Source organism: Onychostruthus taczanowskii, unplaced genomic scaffold (genome assembly GCF_017590055.1).
Source record: "Onychostruthus taczanowskii isolate IOZ18803 unplaced genomic scaffold, ASM1759005v1 scaffold58, whole genome shotgun sequence".
In the NCBI taxonomy this organism is placed as follows: domain Eukaryota; kingdom Metazoa; phylum Chordata; class Aves; order Passeriformes; family Passeridae; genus Onychostruthus; species Onychostruthus taczanowskii.
The window spans coordinates 5625574-5645056 of record NW_024503457.1 but is presented as its reverse complement, the minus strand read 5'-3'; the positions used below and the strand labels follow the sequence as shown (position 1 = coordinate 5645056).

General features: G+C 41.5%; 1 protein-coding gene across 2 annotated transcripts in view; it reads right to left on the bottom strand.

Moving 5' to 3' along the window:
* UXS1 (UDP-glucuronate decarboxylase 1) overlaps positions 1 to 5817 on the bottom strand; it is a 56541-nt gene extending 50724 nt beyond the window's left edge. For both annotated transcript variants that reach the window (XM_041418194.1, XM_041418196.1), the window contains exon 1: positions 5645 to 5817. In XM_041418194.1, coding sequence (XP_041274128.1) covers positions 5645 to 5741 — 97 coding nt within the window. In that variant the 5' untranslated portion in view covers positions 5742 to 5817. The remainder of the gene's footprint in view (positions 1 to 5644) is intronic.
* Between the last annotated feature and the right edge of the window lie 13666 nt (positions 5818 to 19483).

The window sequence follows — 19483 nt, the reverse complement described above, 5'->3', positions numbered from 1 at the left end:
TTATGCCTTTGGGGAAAGTACAACAACTTGAATATTAAAAAAGATTTTGAAAAAAATACAACCCTGGTAAGTCTACACAGATCTCTGTATGGCAAATAGTTCTTGTTGCATCTCCCAAACTGATGCCTTGCTCAACAGTAAAGTTCCTGCCTCAAATCAAAGACAGCAGATAGGAACTGTAGCTTTTCCCACACGAGAAGCATCCTAGACACAAAGACACAGGGTTTGCTAAGGGAAAGATGTATCTTGGACATCTTGTATCTTGGACAGCACCATTGCCACTCTATGTCAACACTTCAGCTAGTCATCAACTAGCAAAACAAAGGCAACACAATCACCAGGAAATTTCTCCACTCCCTCTTAAGAGCAAACGCTTAAACCTTGGCAAGCCAATACTCTCCTACAGCTGTGACACAGAAAATTTGCATAATGTTGTTTCTTTACAAGAGGCAATGGAGCTTCATACTGCATGGGAAGGTAGCCAAGGGTACTTTTTTTTAACATTTCAATTAGCATCATCACTTTATGACTGAATTTTGTTCTTAGTTTCCCAGATGGAAAATTCTCTTGAAATTTTCCATTAAGTCTTTTTTCCAATTCTGTATTCACTGTTGCTACTCCTTCCCGCCTCATATCTTCAGCATATCATTCTTTACCACTGCTCCTCCACTGACTCATCTGGTGATAGCTAAGATTGTTTTCAGTGGACTCACAGAATGTTCCAATGGTCAGCACTGTAACTGAAACAAACTCACTTTTCCCAGCTACCTTCCACAAATCCCTTCAGGTAAATTGATGCAATAACCCCCTCCTCTCCCTGAAAACTACCAGTTTCAACCAAACTCTGCTTTGGTCAACCAACCTTAGAAAAAAGAAACAAGCAATATAAATGTCGAGAAATATTCCCCCTTGCAAAAACAGAGGGTAAAGAAGGTGAAAGCCCTAAGAGTATTTGTCCTTGAGTGGAATGATGACAGGGCTGTCTCCTGAACATGCTGTAGAAGAGACAAATACCAAGTGGAGGTAAGATATTAAAGATTAAATATTAAATGTAGTTAAGAGAGGAACCGTGAGATTAATTTCTCCAGGATGCCAAAAATTGTTTTAGAACATCATGGCTAGCAAGGCATAGTCAGAGTCCATCTATTCTGATAAACAACTGAAGCATGAACAAATTTTCATAAGCTACACGAGTACAGCTAGTTGCAAGCCTGATGAGCAGGGAACTGGAAGCTGTTACGACAGTGAACTTATCTGCACAAACCCACAAACGAAAGGCAACTTGCTGAATCAAGCTGCTTGCCAGCAATCCTGATGTCCTACACAACCATTTTGAACTCCTCCATGGCCAACCAATCCTGACATCTAGTTAAAAAATGGATGGAGAAGGAAGACTTCTGATACGGAATAACACTGAGACAGCCTGAAGCAATAGGGCAGGACCAACTTGATAACTGCTCTTCTATTATGAAAAGTGGAAGTAAAAGCTTATCAAAACAAAACATTAAGTAACATTTAATCTTCGTTTTGAACATATGCAAGACAAACAGCATGCAAGGGGCTGGTAAGATTCAAACTGAAAAGCTCACTCACACCTCGATATTTTGAGAAGAGAACATTGTATTCTTCCTAGCTGATGAAAATCTGACAAAAACAAATGGCTAATCCTATAAAACAAAGCATAACAACCATGGAAACTAACAATGTTGTGAAAAGTCAAGCCACTATACTACAGGATGTACTTCCCTCACATTATTTTGACATTTCATTTCTAAGTTGTTCTAATAGCTGTGCTATAACTTACCTTACAAAGGAAATGAGGTCTTTAGCTTGGATCTCATGACAGCACCCTACTATTCCATTTTCCCCTTGGAAAAGGAACAAGCCTGCTGATATACTTCCTGAGAACCATTTGATCTACAAATGAGTAAAGAGAACTGTTCTACTTTACCAGAAACAGAGCTCTTAACTTTTTCATTAAGAACATGCAACTGCCCTGTCATACATCAGAAGATTATTTACAGTAGCATCAAGATTAAAGCAAACCACGCAGACTGATGGTCTGGTCTTTAAATCCTGGGTACAAGATTCTAAGTGTATTTCCAACAACTCAAATAGGTTCTGATTCTGCAAAGGCAGTTCCACTGAAGCATGGTTGCACGTCCCTATAAAGCTGAATACACACCCAAAACTTCCAAGGGAGTGAGTTTAAGGTGTTTGTCTATTGACATCCCAACACACAGATTTTTAAAAAGAGAGGAACACTCTCAGCTTGCATATACACAGATTTTTAAAAAGAGAGGAACACTCTCAGCTTGCATATAAGTTATTCATAGTGTGATGAAGTTTTTTAACATTATTAATTTAATTCTCTGCTCTTTTATGATCTGTCTACATTCCTCATTACAGACAACTAAAATCAATTAAACCCACTTCACTTCTGTTCATAACCACCTCACGTTCTGAAGCTGTGGTTTCATAACCACTTATTCAAGATGATATAAGTGGAGCTCATGACTGAAAGAATTTGTTTCAGTCCACCTCCACACACCCCTCCACCCCACTTTGGTTAGCATTAGCACTCCTCCACTATTTTGCTGGGGGTTAAATCAGAGGAAAGTTGGAGCAGAAGACTTTTTCCCTTTAAAAGGGCAATGCAAACTCAGTCTCTGGGCAAGGTTTCCCACTATATGTAGCACAGTACAGTCATGCAATGTTCACAGAAGAAGACAGCACTGGAGGTGAGTCAACTAAGTCAGTTATGAAGATTATTAATAAAAAAATTGAGCAGCAGTCAGACATATTACAGAGTGATTCAAACAGCTTGCTAGCTGCAGAATCTCCAAATTCATCACCTGGGCAGTGGGGAACAACATCACCCCTTTCACCCAGGACTGCAGAAAAGGTAAAGGTAAATTTTAAACTTTATTCACTTCCTTCTCCCAGGAAACAGTTGCTTAAGTTACAACAGCTTTCAATTGCCTGCTACATAGAAATGCTCCTTTTGAATTCTATTTTTATACATATACACCATGCATAGCACAATGTTTCAAGTAAATGATTTCTTAAAACTAATATAAATTAGACTTAAGGCATCAAATACTACCTTAATTCAAATCCAAAGTAAGGATCTTTCTGGCTCTAAGTGCTACTAGGGAACCAAGTGAAGTCCATAAAGGAATTCTAGGGATCTTATACAGTGTGTCTTATGCCATGACAGCACTTCATTCAAAGTAAACAGGACTCAGTCGAGACAGGCTCCTAATTGCAGACCTGCAAATGTGATGGCAACACTGCCAGCAGCACTGCCAGCTTTTATCCCATTTTACCACTGCGCACCACCTCCTGAAGCTGGAGCCAAACAGCTGTTGAATACCCACACTGTCAAACAGCTTTAACACAAAAGGGTGATCTCAGTCCAGACCAGCTCCTTCATCTGGCGCATAACAAAGAAATTTCAGTCATTGTATGGATGGGGAGCAGTGATACTGAAGACAGCCCAGCCATCCACCACTGTGTGAAACTACCAAGAGCCGCTCAATGACTCCTGAGAGTGAAATAGCTCACAGTGTTTCAACTGTATGCAAAAAGTTCTTTCTCTAGTTTGCAAACTTGCACAGAGAAGTTCTTCGGGCACCTTTGTAACCAATTTGCATTCAAAGGCAAAAGATTTCTAGGAAATAAGACATTTTTCTAAATTATATTCCCAAAACATTTGCTCAGGGTTTCACACACAGGTTGACAAAATGGCACTATTTAAAAAGTCCTATCCTCTAGTCCAGAAAAAAATAATGTCCTTGCCAACTATCTCATTCCCTGTAAAATGTGCTCAAAGTCTGACTGCCCATGCCCTAATACTGAATGGAAATTCATGGAAAGGAGGTGCACAGCCTAAAAACACTTAGTCATTTGGAGAGTACTTGAGAAAGAAGGAATGTAAGAAGTGCCAGCACATACACCTACACCAGCTGCTCAGTTTTCTCAGATTCTCTGCTATTTCAGTCAGGCATTATCTGACTGCAAGCAGAGAGTAGTGATGATTCAGTAACATTGTGAGGAGTACCCTTTTAGGGTAGGTGAATGGGATTATAAATAATCACTTCTGAGAGAAGCAAACAAAAAATATTCTCTCTAGAATCTGACAGAGCAGTGGCATCTGCTACCATACCATACTATGCAGCTGATACCGAAGGATGTCACCACTTTTGATCTCTAGTCAGAAGATGGGAAAGCACCGCATGTTAGATATGCAAAAAATATGTTCCCATCAGACTGCAACTTACTGCCTTTTCAAGCCACTTTTTTTGCCACACCGACCTGCAGTCCCTCTCCTCCTCCACTTTTTTTCTGAATCCCCAAAAAACAAGCAGTCACAGAGTTAGAAAGCAAACGCCAATTACCATCCACAGAATATCATCAATAGCTAGGTCCCAATGACCACATCACCTGCCACTCAAATCCAGTTTTCACAGCAGCCTATTAATTTTCGTTTTGAAAACTATCACTCTTAGCAAAACATGTAAACTTTCAAAATAAGAACTGACATTAAGCTGTCAGGATGCAAGGGACCTGAAGTCACTTGGACAAACAAACTGTCCTGAAAGTCAGAGCTGAAACACAACTTCAATGGTAACAGAAGCACCTAAATCGTGAGGTCCAGTAAAGACAATAACATATGGTAATGAAGGGAATTGCCGTGTTTCTGTGGTAGGAAACACCATTCCTCTAACAAAATCACTTGTGTTGTACCTCTGCACCTTCCCAAACCCAAAGGGAGGTTCTGAAATGTGATGCACACACTCACCCCCACAGCTAGCTCACCTGTACCTATGTGCCTTCAAGCCTCAAGAGAATGGCTTGCTCCCTGCTTGAACTGACAAGGTATCGTGCTGTCCACACAGAATCTACCTGAGTCTGAAAACAAAACAGGCTAAAACAAAATAAGTTAAAATTGCAACAGAAAAAACAAGTACGAGAATAGAGCTGACAGGACAGCATTTTAAATCCATTTTAAATCTATCTGACTCACTGCTAGTAAGTGAAGTCATAAACATCCCCGTCACTGGCTGTTCTAAGATTTTCTAAAGTACCTCTGTGCCTCTCTCCTGGCTCTTAAGACTCCAGCTACGCGCTGAGTTAATAAACAAACATTTATTTAGCCCCCAAAGGACTTGGGAGGATTTTACAAAAACCAGACACGAGGCCTACCCTGGAAAAACTTCCCCGAGGGCTGCTCACCGCTACCAGGTGGCGATCGGGGCGGACAAAGCGCGCTCTGAGGACAGGAGCGGCTGCGGAAACGCTCCCTGAGCCACGTCCCGCCCGCACCGCTGCCCGCAAGCCCTCGGGACGGGCAGGAGAGCGACGACTGACGGGGCCGCCCGGCACGGCTGCCCGCCGCGCTCGGGAAAGTTTCGGCGGGCAGGAACCCGAGCCCCGCGCCCGGAGCCTCCCGCGGGGAGCCCCTGCCCCGCCGGGCCGCGCTGCGGCGCGCCCGCAACCGGGCAGCGCAACGGGGTGCGGGAAGTGCCGCCGCCACATCTTCCTCCTCATCTCCCTCACGGCGGGCGGAGGGCACGGGGGGCGCCGTGCCAGCGGGCAATGAATGGCCGTGCCAGACCCGCCCCCACCCCCGCTCACTCACAGGCGACGTAGGCGACGAAGGCGAGCCCCATGAGCAGCTTCATCCTCCTGCGGTTGATGGCGGTCAGCAGGCGCAGCAGCGGCCCCTTGCTCACCATGCCCCGCGGCAGCGGCACGCAGAGCGCCGGGCACAGCCGCGGCCACCCACGGCTCCGCTCGGCCCCGCTCACGCCCGCCCCGGAACCGCCCGCGCAGGCGCAGCTACGGCAGCGCGCGCCCGCTCCCCCGCCCGCCCCGTTCCTCCCGGGCCGCGGACGCGGCCGGAGCGGTGGCGGCGCATGCGCGTGGCCCGTGCTTCCCTCGTAACAAGCGGCTCGCTCCCGGCCGCGCGTTGCCTGTGGGGTGCCCGGGGAAATGGCGTGGGCCCGCAGCCTCCCGCTGGCCTCGTCTGGTCTTTCAGCGTGCTTCAGGGTCGGGCGGGCTTGGTCACCTGTCCGCCCCCACTGTGGTGGTCCTTGGGTGGTGACCTGCTGGAATGAGCAGGCAGATGTGGGCACACATACACAACACGTGTGTCGCGCTGGCACCTTCAGCGTCTGGTCCTTTGAGAGCACTGTTTGGCTCGTCCCCAATGTGCTTTCAGTATCTGCACAGTAAGGAGAGCCACCTGGATGCATTTTTGCAGAATCACAGAGTACTCTTAAGCTGGAAAGGACCCACAAAGATAATGAAGTGCAACTCTTGACCCTGCAAAGGACACCCCCAAGAGTTAAATAATGTACCTGAGAACATTGTCCAGATGCTTCTATCAGGCTAGGTGCTGTGACCGCACCCCTGGGGAGCCTGTCCCAGTGCTTGACCACCCTCTGGGTGAAAAACCTTTTTGAGATGCCCAACCTGAACCTCCCCTGACATAACTTCAGGCCATTCCCTCAGGTCCTGGTGTTGGCTGCCAGAGAAAGGAGGCCAGTGCGTGCCCCTCCACCATGTGAGAAGTTGTAGACTGTGATGAGGTCTCCCCTCAAGGTGCAGTAGGATGATGCTGTTTGAACACGGAGGTTGGATTGGATGACCTGCTCTGGTGCCTTCCAATCTTGCCCTTTCTGTGATTCTGTAAATGAAAAGTGTGAGGATTTACCCCTTCTCCCCCACAACTCTACCAGTTTGTAGTTAATGACATTGCCCCTGTTCAGGGTAACAAGGTTGCAATTGGTTTTAAATCAATTACATTTTTACTGCAGCTTCTATGTCAAGTTCTAGTGGCCTGTTGCAAACTGCAGATTGGTATTTGCCTGGGAGGGTACGTGCCTTCTTCATGTGTCAAAACATGTTCTCCTATCAGCAAATACACTTCATCAGAAGAGAAATCTCTCTCCACAACCTGACCTTTCCCTTGAGTAGAGCGGCCTCCATGCACTTTGTAAGGGATATTCTTTCTCACACTTGCCTTCCACGGGAGAAGACTGCAGGAGCAAGTGTTCTTGAATTAAATTCTTCTTTTCAGTATAGAAATGCAGCTTGTTTACAGCAAGAAACTGTGACCTCGGTCAAGCATAGGCTCACAAAGTCAACCAGAGTTAACTCCTTATTACAAGGAGTAAAGTCAGTGAAACAAATGTGTGAGTGTCAGAAGGGTAAGTGCAGTAAGGTGCTGTGCAGAGTGATTAAGAATATCCTCCTCTGTGAGACCCATGGAAGAAAAGGGAATTTTTCAGGAAGCCTTGAGAATTGAGATTTCCTAACCCTGAGCTCTGATTATAAGGCCACTCCTTTCCTCTTGATTTTTGTTTCCTTTGATTTGTGTTTGCTATACCTAACTTGCAAGTTCATTCCACTGCTTCTGGGTACATGGAGTAAAGGGAATAAGAGATCATCATTTAAAACATGATCTAGCTCCAAATTCATCTTGTGTAGTAATCTCTCAAAAAGTAGCAGAATTTTACACCAGCAGTAAATTCGGCCATCAAAAAGCTACAGCTGAACAGAGCTGCATGAAAGCTAGAGAATATTACAGGATATATTCATATGCACAATACAAAATCCGCAAGCCTTTAGGGGTGCCCAAGGCACTTTTAACAGTTGCCCTGCCCTAAGCTGGGCTGCTCAGCCTGTGACTCAGTCACACTGCCTCTGTAAAGCACCTTGCTTGGCACCTCACTCAGTCTTCATGCCAGTTTTGCTGCAGAAACATGTTCAGACAGGCTGCAATCAGTGAGGATGGGAAAAGGAGAGCAAAGGAGCAGGATGCATTGTGGAACTTCATGGTGGAGGAGACTTGAACTCTGTAGGAGGCAGGGTGGCCATGCTCTCTGCAGGGCCAGCTGTCATGCGTGACACCAGGGTCAGCTGTGTCTATGTCACTGAAAATGAGACAGAATGTGTCTAACTTAACTGCAGGGGGTGACTGTAAGTCTGTCCCATCTCAACTATAGCTATCCACATGTACCTTGTAAGTACTATAAATTTCTCCAGCCCCATGATGGCCAACAGCAGGGACACTTATTTCAGGATACAGCTGGTCACATTCACAACCTCATGCCAAGGACTGGCATCAATAGCAGAGGTTCTGGTATGTAGTGGCTGCTAAATGTGCCAGGACAGGGATGATAGAGTTTTGAGTGCTGAGTCTTAATGTGCTATAAATCAGGTAGTAGGCATCCATCTGCCTTCGGGTTGTTATTTTGGTCAGGCTGATCACATGACATCAGCTAATGGCAATCTTCACTGAGATGGTTTGCAGGCACTACACCCTGTCTCCCACACTGCAGTTTTCAGCTTTGGTTCTCAAAGTGCTTTATGAGAGCATTTTGATTTTTTTTGTTCACCAAATCATGGCCTGTAACACAATGGGGGATTTTGAATGATGGGATTTTTAAATAACTTTTGATAATGATTAAAAATGTGAATGCGCAGGTATAGCCTCCTGAACAACCAGTATGAGTTTAGAATTCACAGCACCCCTGCAATGTACTTTTCCTTGATACCAGATCAAAACTATGCAATTGCCCAGCTGTTGTTCCATAATTGGGAAAAAATACCCCACCAAGCCAACTGCTACAATTTGTGGAATTTTCACATGATGCTGCATGCAAGAGATTCTTCTGCCATGTATAAATACCAGGAAAATGTTTGCTTTCTGTCCCACTCATGTTTCTGCAAGAGATGATGTTCCACAGTATGATGTGGGAAATAAAAGTGAACCCTGGGCACTGAGACCTGAGCAGAGAGAGTTGCTATGTACAAGATAGCAAAATGAATTACAAAGCTCTGAAGAAAATGCAAGAATAAAATCAAGCCATTACCATCACGCTACTTTCATTTCTTGTAACTTTGGTCTCTTAAGTTAGAAAGCTCAGTGTAGCCAAGGAAGTAGCACAGAGTTGCTCAGCTACTTGTATGCTTCCTCACCATTCAGCTGCATCCTAGAGCTAGTGATGCTTACCTGGAAGGAACTGTTCTGGTGTCATTATCCTCCTCTAAAAATAGATGATTCTCTGGAGTTACACTGTTGTATTGCACAGGCACACCAACCCAGATGTATAAAGCCCAAGATAACCTTGAAAAACTAATGGCATTCATGCATGCACATATTGTAAAACGTGATTTAAAAGAAAAAAAAATAGATTGGAATGTAATTGTTTGTTTTGGTTTGTTCTACTTTTAACAACAGATCATAGTGGGGAAGGGAACTCAGACAAAAATGAGTTAAAACTTGTATTGTTTCTCTTCAGGAAAAATTAGAATTTGAGGGTTTGTGGTTTTTAGAAAGGCCAATGAAAGGAGAACATGCAGTTCTGGGAAGGGAGTCTATTCTTTTATATTAACATTTCTGAAGGAAAACTGCTAAGTGCTTCAGACAGTTATTATTTATTATCTGGATGGTAATAAACAGTTTCAAATACAACTGGATCATGACAGTTCTAAGCAGAATTGAGACAATCCCAGCCATTGAAAACTTAAAAATAAGAGACAGATCATCCAGTGAATGCAAGCAAACAAGTAAGTGTCAAAGCATAATATGAAAATGGCTACTTAAATGTGGATTTGCAGAAATTACGTGAATCATTTAATGATTTAGACAGTTATTTTAAAAGAATAAATTTATAACATCTAAGGAAATAATTGCATTTCAGACTACACTGAGGTCTATCTATTTTGTTAAGCAGTTTTGTTCATGTGGGAGTAGTCCCAGTATTTCACTCTGTAAAATTTGGAGCTCTTTTTTTTACATCAAGTGTATATTAATCCAAGACACAACATTACTCAAAAAAGTTGCTTCAGGCTTCAGGCTTTAAATTTATATACTGACTCAATTGAAAAAAAAAAATAAACAGCATTCCTAAATTGTCTCACAGCATTATTTAAGCTAGTAATATAGGAAGTACATAACGTACTTGTTCTTCATGATGAATTTTCCCCCTGAGTTAACTGAAAGCAGCCATGTACATTTTCAAAGTTAAAAAAAGATTTTAAGGTACTTTATCTATTCTGAAATTGCAGAAGGCCACATGCAAGATCCTTTGGTAATTGGGTCAGAATGAAATAGCAGAGATAGTGCTAAATTAGTGATAATAAAAACTTGTGAGCAGTTAAAACCACTGTTCCTCAAAGTTCTTTTATCATCCATCAAAGAAGCTAGTTTATTAGGCTGGGTCAGTAAGTTACTCATTCACTGCTGTTTTACATTTCATAATTTCCCAAGCCCTTTGGAACTTTTTAATTGGTGTTGCTCTAACCTAGAGCACTTTGAAAGTAATGACTTCGAATGCATCTTTGGGCTGTATTCAATTTCTATATATATATATATATATATGCTTTTGGGCTGTATTCAATCCAGATCAAGATGGAATTAGTACTGAAGAAGCCCATGCCTTCCTCTGATGGTATAGAGCCATCAAATCTGTATGCCCCTGTTTACTTTTATATCACTGGCCCAGAAAGTGAACAAAAATAAACATGCCCTGGGTGGGCCAGGGATGTATATGCGTGTACTGTGCCTGTGGCATAGTGGCTGAGGGCTGCTCCTTGTTAAGGAAAGCCACTTGGGGTTTATGCTGGAAGTCTGTGCTGGCCACTATATCACTAGAAAGAGGGAAATCCTGTTCCTTCTGCATCTTTATGTGCAGTAGAACTTGCTGGATGGGACTTTACCCATGCTAGTGGTGTGGTCTGTAAAAGGTCTGCCTCTCCTTTCCTCATGCAAGTCTCAGGCAGATAACTTACAAGCCACTTTAGTGGTAGTGCTCCTGTTTTACAGCAATGTGAGGATTATCATCTTAATTGGGAATCAGGAGCTGATGCTAAGTAACTGAAGGAGCAGTACTGCAACATGCTGGACTACTCTTCATCTAGATATTGGTGTTTTCTCCTCTGAGGCAAGGAAAGTCAGTGCTGTTCAACTTCTCTGAGGCTGTCAATGAAGCAGAAAGTAAGTAAGGTCACTAAAGGTGTTCAAGAACTTATACAGTTGAATTTATAGAAAGACATTACTGAGAAGTGTCTGTATCACAGTGCAGTGGAATTGCATTTGGAGTGCAAACATTCCAATACTGCTGTTTGGTGTTATTACTCTTTCATGAATTTCTCTAGCTATAGTGTCAGAGAAGTTAGATGGATGACAGAGGGAACATGACACACATACATTTCTGGAAATGTAGTACAGAAGCATTATTAAGTTTATGAAGTCCTTAGCTATGACAGTCCATGACCTTATGAAGAGGGATCTAGGACAGCTGCAAAGAGAACATCATGTATCATGTACCATCTGAATGATGGGGCAAAGTGTACCCTGAGCATATTTGCAGGTGACACCAAACTGGGAGAAGAGGTTGATATGCCAGAGGGCTGTGCTAACATCTAGATAAACCTTGCCAGACTGGAGAAATGGGCTTACAGGAACCTCTCAAAATTCAACAAGGAAAAGCACAAAGCACTGCAGCTTGGCAGGAACAGCCCCAGGCAGAGTACAGGCTGGGGGACAAACAGCTGGAGGTCCTGGTAGACACAAAGTTAAACATGAACTAGCCATGTGCCCAAATAGGAAGAAGGCTAGTGGTATCTTGAGCTGCATTAAAAAGTGTCTTGCCAGCAGATGAAGGGAGGTGAGCTTTTCCCTCTACTCATCTCTGGTGAGACCACACCTGGAGTGTTGGGTCCTGTTCCGGGCTTCCCAGTACAAGATGTACATGGATATACTGCAGAGAGCACAGTATATGGCTCCTAAGGTGATTAATGGTCTGGACCTTCTCTCATATTAAGAAAAGCTCAAAGACCTGGAACTTTTCAGCCTGGGAAGAGAAGGCTCAGGAGGGATCTCATCCGTGTGTACGAATAACTGAAGGGAGAGTCTAAGGAGCATGGAGCCAGGCTCTTTTCAGTGTTTCCCAGTGACAAGACGAGAGACAGTGCACACAAAGTGAAACACTTTGGTTCCCCATGAAATCAATAAACACATTTGTACTGTGAGGGTGACTGAGCACTGGCACAGATTACCCAAGGATGCTGTGAAATATCCAGTCCTGAAGATAGTCAAAAGCCATCTGAACAGGAACTTGGGCAACTGGCTATGGGTAGCCTTGTTTGAGCAGGAGGATTGGACTAAATGGCCTCCACAAGTGTCTGCCAACCTCAAACATTTTGTGATTTGGTGTTTACAAAGCAAACAAAAGCACAGATCCACATATTTTACTTAGATGTGTGCTTTTGTTCTTTTCCAGGATACAGCTGAATAGATACAAAACCAGGCAAGTGCCTACCTTTGTATAAACTAACTTTAGTTATCTCAATAGAAATATTCCTGTGAGTAAGGACAATAATGAACAGCCAGCCTTGTGTGTAAACTTACTCTTGTTTGCAATTACAGGCTTTAGAATTATAGCCTATAGTCAAGGTAATTTACAGTATCAAATTTCTGTTTTAAAGTGAGAAGGATTAGGAATTTCCAGATAGGTTTTCCACTAGCTAATGAGATTTAACCAAATAAATTTTCACTGCTGCCTTCCAAAGTTAAATTATGGTCTTACATAAACAGTAAATTCCCCTGGTGAATACCAGCTAAATGAATTTGGAAATTGTTTTGCAGCCCAACAACCTACCAAACCTAGCTAAAGAAGCTTTGAATTTTCTTGTTATACAGAGAATAAATTCACTGCTAGTGAAAGCAATATTCCATAGATTTCCAAATCATCTACAAACAATGTGAACTTTTGAGTATGAAACTTATTCGTAGGGAAAAGGACAATTCTTATGTGCATATCTTGTGCCTCTCATTGGCACTGAAGATTTATTACTGCAGTGCTTACTAAAAACAACAAGCAGAAGACCACAAAGGTCTGATGTATACAGCATTTGCATTATTAGATCAAAAATAATTATCAGAAATTTGTCTTTCCATGTTATGCCAATGCTTCCATGGGAAGCTTTTATGAATAAACAAGTTTAAATTTATCATAGGCTCCACACTGGGCACTTAAACTAAGTTGAAAAGGCCAGGTTTGTTTTGAGCTTATGACCTTACTGGTTTATTCAGCCTTTTGCTTTTAGCTATGGAAACCATACTGTGAGGTGAATCTTGAACTGAGGAAGGACTGCAATGAAGGCAAAGCTGGCACATACACCTGAACTACATTTGGGAAATATTCCTAGGTCCTGAACTTTCAGTATGTGGACTATGTTGAAGCATTCTGCAAAAGGTTAAAAAAAAAAAAAAATCTATTATCAGATTTACATCTGAAGTCTGGGGGAGACTGTAGATCAAAAAGGTTTGGAAACCTTTCTTCTATGCACATGTGATAGGCTGACTAGGTACCAACAGTATCTCAAAGTCTAGTGCAAGTTGAAAGGAAAGTCATTATGTTGAATAAAGTCATTGGTAATTCCAGCAAATAGGTGGCTCAGGAACTTGGCTACTGTATATACAAAAGCATTTTGTGTATTCCTAGTTGTACTGGATAGGTGCAATTCCAGATAGGACAAATGTGCCTGCATGGATTCTATTGGAAAATTGCTCCCTTGCCAAGATAACTTAAACTGGTACCCTGAAAAGAATCAGGAAATATTGGTAAGATGAGCTGTTAATGTAGATTTTACCCTAATGTCTGTGCTGGTGATGGCTGTGATTTTTTTTAGCCTAGGTACATGCCTGTATAAATGTATGTATACATTCCTATGTCTCTCTATGTCTCTCTCCCTGTTCTCCTGTCTCTCTGGTCTATTAGTAATTTTTTAATCACCAGCTTGTTTAATCTGAAATAGCATAGCTCTTAGAGATATTAATTTCCCCTACATTTATTTGTGGTAGGCAGATGGGAAGAATATATGTTATTCTTAAGTCTTGTTAAGCAGCAAAAATTCCATGCAGGAGAAAGACACATATTTGTGTCTTTCAAAGAACTCTTTGACCATGAGAATTCCAATCACATCTCACAATTTGTTAGATATGAAACAGTCCAACCACAAAACACAAATACTTTGGAGACCAGGATTAATGAGCTTTCATCTTCCTGGAGTTCCAGTCCTTTTTGCAAAACTTAAGAGCAGAGTGACAGCTTCCTGGAAGAAAGGAATAAGCCCTCAGAAGAAAAAAAATCTACAGAAGATGGAAAGAACTATGGAAAGAGGGAAAGGAAAAGAAAGTATTCTGTTGAAACTGTGCCCAAATATCTTGAAATAAAAGCTTTAATACCAATGTTTCTCTCAATAGTTTTGAGAACAATGCCAGATGATAACAATCTAAAGTAGATTTCTGATCCTTTTTTTTTCTCCTCAGACCCAGTACTCCCTGGCTTTACAAAAAGAAGAGTTTGTTTGTGTGAGGAGAATAGAATGAAGGGTGACATCCACATGAATGGCACTTGTGTGCCTTGGCTCAGCCCACCACTCTCACCCAAAGTGAACTTGGCTGTAGAGACTCCAATTACTCATTCATCTCATGTGGCCTCCATTTGCTAAATCCAGCCAACTGGAGAGCAAGTGCAAGTAAAACCAGTTTTGTATTCCGTCTGTGCCATTCACTTCTCTTCTGTATGGTTTTCACATGTGAACACACAGTGGAAAAGAAAATGCATTTGAAGGCCTTGTTTTCCATTTTCATTTTTTAAAGAAAATGTTCATGCTGAAGTATCACATCCAGAAGCTTTGTCTAGAAATTGGTGTCCTCTTCTCCAGAAATCCCAACATTATATTCCTGACTACCTTTATAATTTATTTAAATGTTTATAGCCAGGTAGACATGGTTTACAGCACCTAACTTAATCTTGTGAGACTGCAAAGTCTGGAATACTGTTAGAGGTGCCACTCTTCACATTTGTCTAGTTTTAGTAAAGGCTTTGCTCACACATTTATGGGCTGAGGCACTCTCTGTGGTTGCTGAATGAAATAGCTATGCCTGAACAAAAAATCTGTTGAAACCCCAGCTGTTAAGTACCTCTGATACCCTTCAACATAGTCATGCACTATGCACTTTGGAAAATAGTTACAGTTTATCACCAAGGGCAGAGAAACCTCTCTTTTTAGCTATAGTAGCTGCCTGTGTTGTACCCTGCAGTTAGGTAGGATGCTGTCTGTAGGACCATTGTCCTCACTGGGAGCTGAAGTACCTAGTCCCAAATTCCTCTTGTTGCTCACTGTTTTCATTTTAGACCATGCATCAAAGCATCATTGGAGTGCAACCGCTGCTACAACAGCACAAAGATCTTTGTGCTCCCCAGCTTTCATCTGTCATCTAGTATGTCCCACTGCCAGTCTTGGTCAGTCCTTTGGGTTCAAATGCTCACGGTTCCATCTGAAGAGTGGCCACGTGCTGGTCCTGAGGACACCACAGTCAAGCAGTAGGGACACAAGTATGGCAATACTCCAGAAACATGAACACCTGACAAAAATTTTCATCTTCCCTACATAAACCTAAGCTAAGATGCTGGACAAAGTAAGCAAAAATGAAGACTCTTTAGGAAGAGGGGTGTGGAGCTGGTGCTGTGGATTAACCACGGAAGATAGTTCAACCCCATGCAGCTGTTTGCTCACTGCCCTTCCATAATCCAACTCCCCTGCTGTGGGAAGGGAGTAGAATCAGAAAGATTAAAATGTGAAAACTTGTAGATTGAGATAAAAAGACTCTCATAGGTAAAGCAAAAGCTGCATATAAGCAAAGCAAAATAAGGCATTCATTCAACACTTCTCATGGTCAGGTAGGTGTTCAGCCATCTCCAGGAAAGCCAGGCTCTGTCACACTAAGGGTTACTAGCAAAGATGAATGCCATAACTCCAAATATTCCTTCTTCCCCCTTTTCCCCTCATCTTTTATATCTGAACAAAACTTCATGTGGTCTGGGATATCCCTTTGGTCAGTTTGGGTCAGCTGTTCCAGCTGTGTCCTCTCCCAATTCCTTGTGCAGTCCCATCATCCTCACTGATGGTGTGGGAAACAGAAAAAGCCTTGACACAGTGCAAGCCATGTCAGCAATAGCAAAAATACCCCTGAATTACCAACACTCTTTTGGTCACAAATCCAAAACACAGCACTGTATAAAGTGCTAGGAAGGAAATTAACCCTGTGCCAGCCCAAACCAATACACATGTGCAAAAGAGTGCATGAAGAAGGGCCTAGGAAAGGAGTAGGATGTTGACTGAGTTTGTGGCACAGGCATCATGGTCTATTACATTCCAAGCTGTCTGTAGATGTCAGTAGACCACTGAGATCTACTCACATGGGGCTGCAAAAGCATGCTCTGTGGTCTTGAGTAGGGCTTTCCTGCCAGGGTTTGTACATGGACATGGAAACAGCATCTGGCTGTTGGTTCACTTGGCCTGGAAACTCAGAAGGTCATTAATATTTATTAATCAAATAGAAGAAATGCAGGCTGAAAGGAGAGGGAGAGGATACTAGGAAGAGTTTTAGTGCAATAGCTTTTGGTACTTCAGATTTTTACTTTTATTGGCTCTTTCTGCGAAGCATTTATTTCAGCACTGAGCCTGTTCCTGGGTATTGCTTCTGCTTGAGATTATTTTTAGTTTTTTACTCTTCAGCTTTTCATTTGTTAATTACCCCCCAAACACACAGACACTACCTTCCTCAACTATATTTCTTTTTTTTTTTTTATATATCTGAACAGTTTGGAACGTCAGAATCCTGAAAATAGTGAAGTATGCTATGTAAGAATTTTTAAGTAAGAATTTTTAAGTAAGAATTTTTGCATCACTGCAGTAAAGCCAGAGCAAGGACTCAGTCTACAGCTCATATCTTCAATTTACCCAGCGAGATCATTTGCCTTGAACCTGCTCAAGTTTATTATTGGAAATTAATCACTAACTAAAAGTGAGCCAATTAGGGGATTTTTTTCATCCTTTTGATGTGTATAGTATTTTCATTACCATAATGGAAATGATCATCCCAGTTTACAGATCAGACAATCTCAAGAAGGTAAGTAAAGCCTTTCAAACAATTAATACAAGACACTGAAAAACTGTTCATGCTTCCCATATTTTTAGATTTCAGTAGTTTATTTGCCACTTGAGCCCAATAAAGTGTTGGTCTCTGCTAGATTGCAATAGCTAAGGCTCTGCTCATAGTAATTTAGAAACACAAATAAGGTAATTATCATCTGACCATCCAGTTTCCAAATAAAGCCTGGAGAAATGTTATTTAAAATCTCTTCCATCAGCAGAAGTGATCCTATAGTTTATATAATTCTACTTCAATCTGATAAAATTAAGAAATGTCTATTTATGATCAACTTACTCATAGATTGGTTTGCAAAAGAGAGTAATTTTTTTATTTATATATCACTGTCTCACTTTAATCCTCTAGGAGCAAGCTAACTCAAGGAAAGGGAAGGCAACAGCTACTGAGAGGCTTCAATATTCAGAATATTTTAATATGTTGCCCTTCTTGCAGAATAAACTTTTTAACAGTCCTTCTAGTCTCTGTGAATTTAATGGGGGCTGTACATACAAAACATGCCTTTTATGAATGTGGTTCATTAAAAAAGTCTGTAAAGACCCTCATACATTAAACCAGATGAATTCCTTGAGGTACAAGTAAGGAAGTAAGGAAAGCATATTTCAAAAAGGTGAATAATTAAGTGATTTGTTGTAGACACAGAGTTAAAACACCTGTTTAATGACCATATCATAGAATGATTTAGGTTGGAAAAACCCTTAACATATCAAGTCAATTATAAAGCTAAAACTGCCAAAACTACCACTAAACCATGTCCCCAGGTGCCACATTCACGTATTTTTTTTAGCACTTCCAGGGATGGTGGTTCCACCACTTCTCTGGGCATACTGTTTCAATGCTTGATGGCCCTTTTGTCAAGAAATTTTTCCTAATATCTGATCTAACCCTCCCTTGACTCTACTAGGGGCCATTTCATCTTGTCCTATTGCTTTTTACTTGAGGACAGAGACTGCAGTTCCCTCAGCTGTTTATCACAGGATTTGTGTTCTAGATTCTTTGTCAGCTTTGTTGCTCTTCTTTGGATGCAGTACAAGTCCCAAACTGAACTCTGGATTGGGAGACTGGTAACAAAGCATCTGTGAAGGCTGAAACAGAATCTTGTCTGGCTGTTCTAAGAAAAAACTGCATCGCTCCCATGTGGACCTTTTCCAAAATAAATATGGAGACACTAAACCTGCTACCAAACATGAATTCCAGAAACCCCTACTCTTCTGTACTTTGCACTGAAAAAATGCATTTGCAGAATGACAGTTCTTTTGTTTCCTAAAGGCTGTATCTGGAATTCACATGTAAGCATGTGTTACAATTGTGTAATTGTACAATTACAAAGTACAAATTTTTTCAGACCTCACTTCAGCTGTAACTGTGTTGCAGAAGCTAATGCTAATCTATTGCTAAAGCTAATCTATTAAATTGAAAAATAGGAGAAGAATCTTCATCCACCCTACATCACTATAGCAAAATGGTTCATATGATATAGGTGAACTCCTTACAGGTTCTGAATCTACTGGGAATGCAACTTACTTGACACCAGGACCACATGAGTCAATTTAGAATTCATTGTTTGGATGGACTTTACTCTGAGCTAGCCAGTTCTCCTCATACTTTATGCAGATAATTCAAGGCACGGGGTTATAGCTTCAATTCTGAGGTCAGATGTCTAAGCATTAGCCAATTGTGGGATTCAAGTTTCAGGTGATTAAGTCCATTATCAGTTCTAGCTCAAAATGTATACCAGGTTTCCACAAGAAGTAGTTCTCTTTTGAACATCCTTCATTCTGACTGGCCCTTTCTTGCACCAGTTATCATCAGGGGACTAGATAAAAAAATCTTCCCTCTTATTTATAGTGAAAAAGAGGAAAACTGGAGCAACCTATAATATCATGGGGTTGCAGGTTGGTGTGGTTGCACAAGAGCAATCAAAATTGGTATTACATGATTTAAATAACAAAGGTGGTATCTGTAAGCTTGGAGGAATGCCTACTTTATTGATTCATGGGGATTTTATAAAGAACTTCATAACAAGGCTCTTATCTGAGTCTCTTTCTGATTTTTCCGTCTAAATTAATTTGGCAGTTCAGCTGTACTCAGCTAACTAGTTATCTAATTATACTCTCACATTCTGATTCAATGTTTTTCATTGACAAGGAGTCTGAATTCCATACTAAGAATAAAGACATGTCTGACTTAAATTGTGTGAGTATATATTCTTTTTCCTTCTGTCACTGAGAAATAGGACGCATGTCACCTAAAATACAACAGTCTCTATCCATTTTTAAACACAACCAGATGGCAGTTTATTTTTCCATTTTTCTGGGATTCAGTATTCTCAGATAGTGTGTGGTTGACAAGTTTTCTTACAGCCACATGTCTTTTTTGACCACAGAGCAAACAGTAAGATTTTCTCTAAAAGTATATTACAGTCATTCTAAAAATATGACTGTA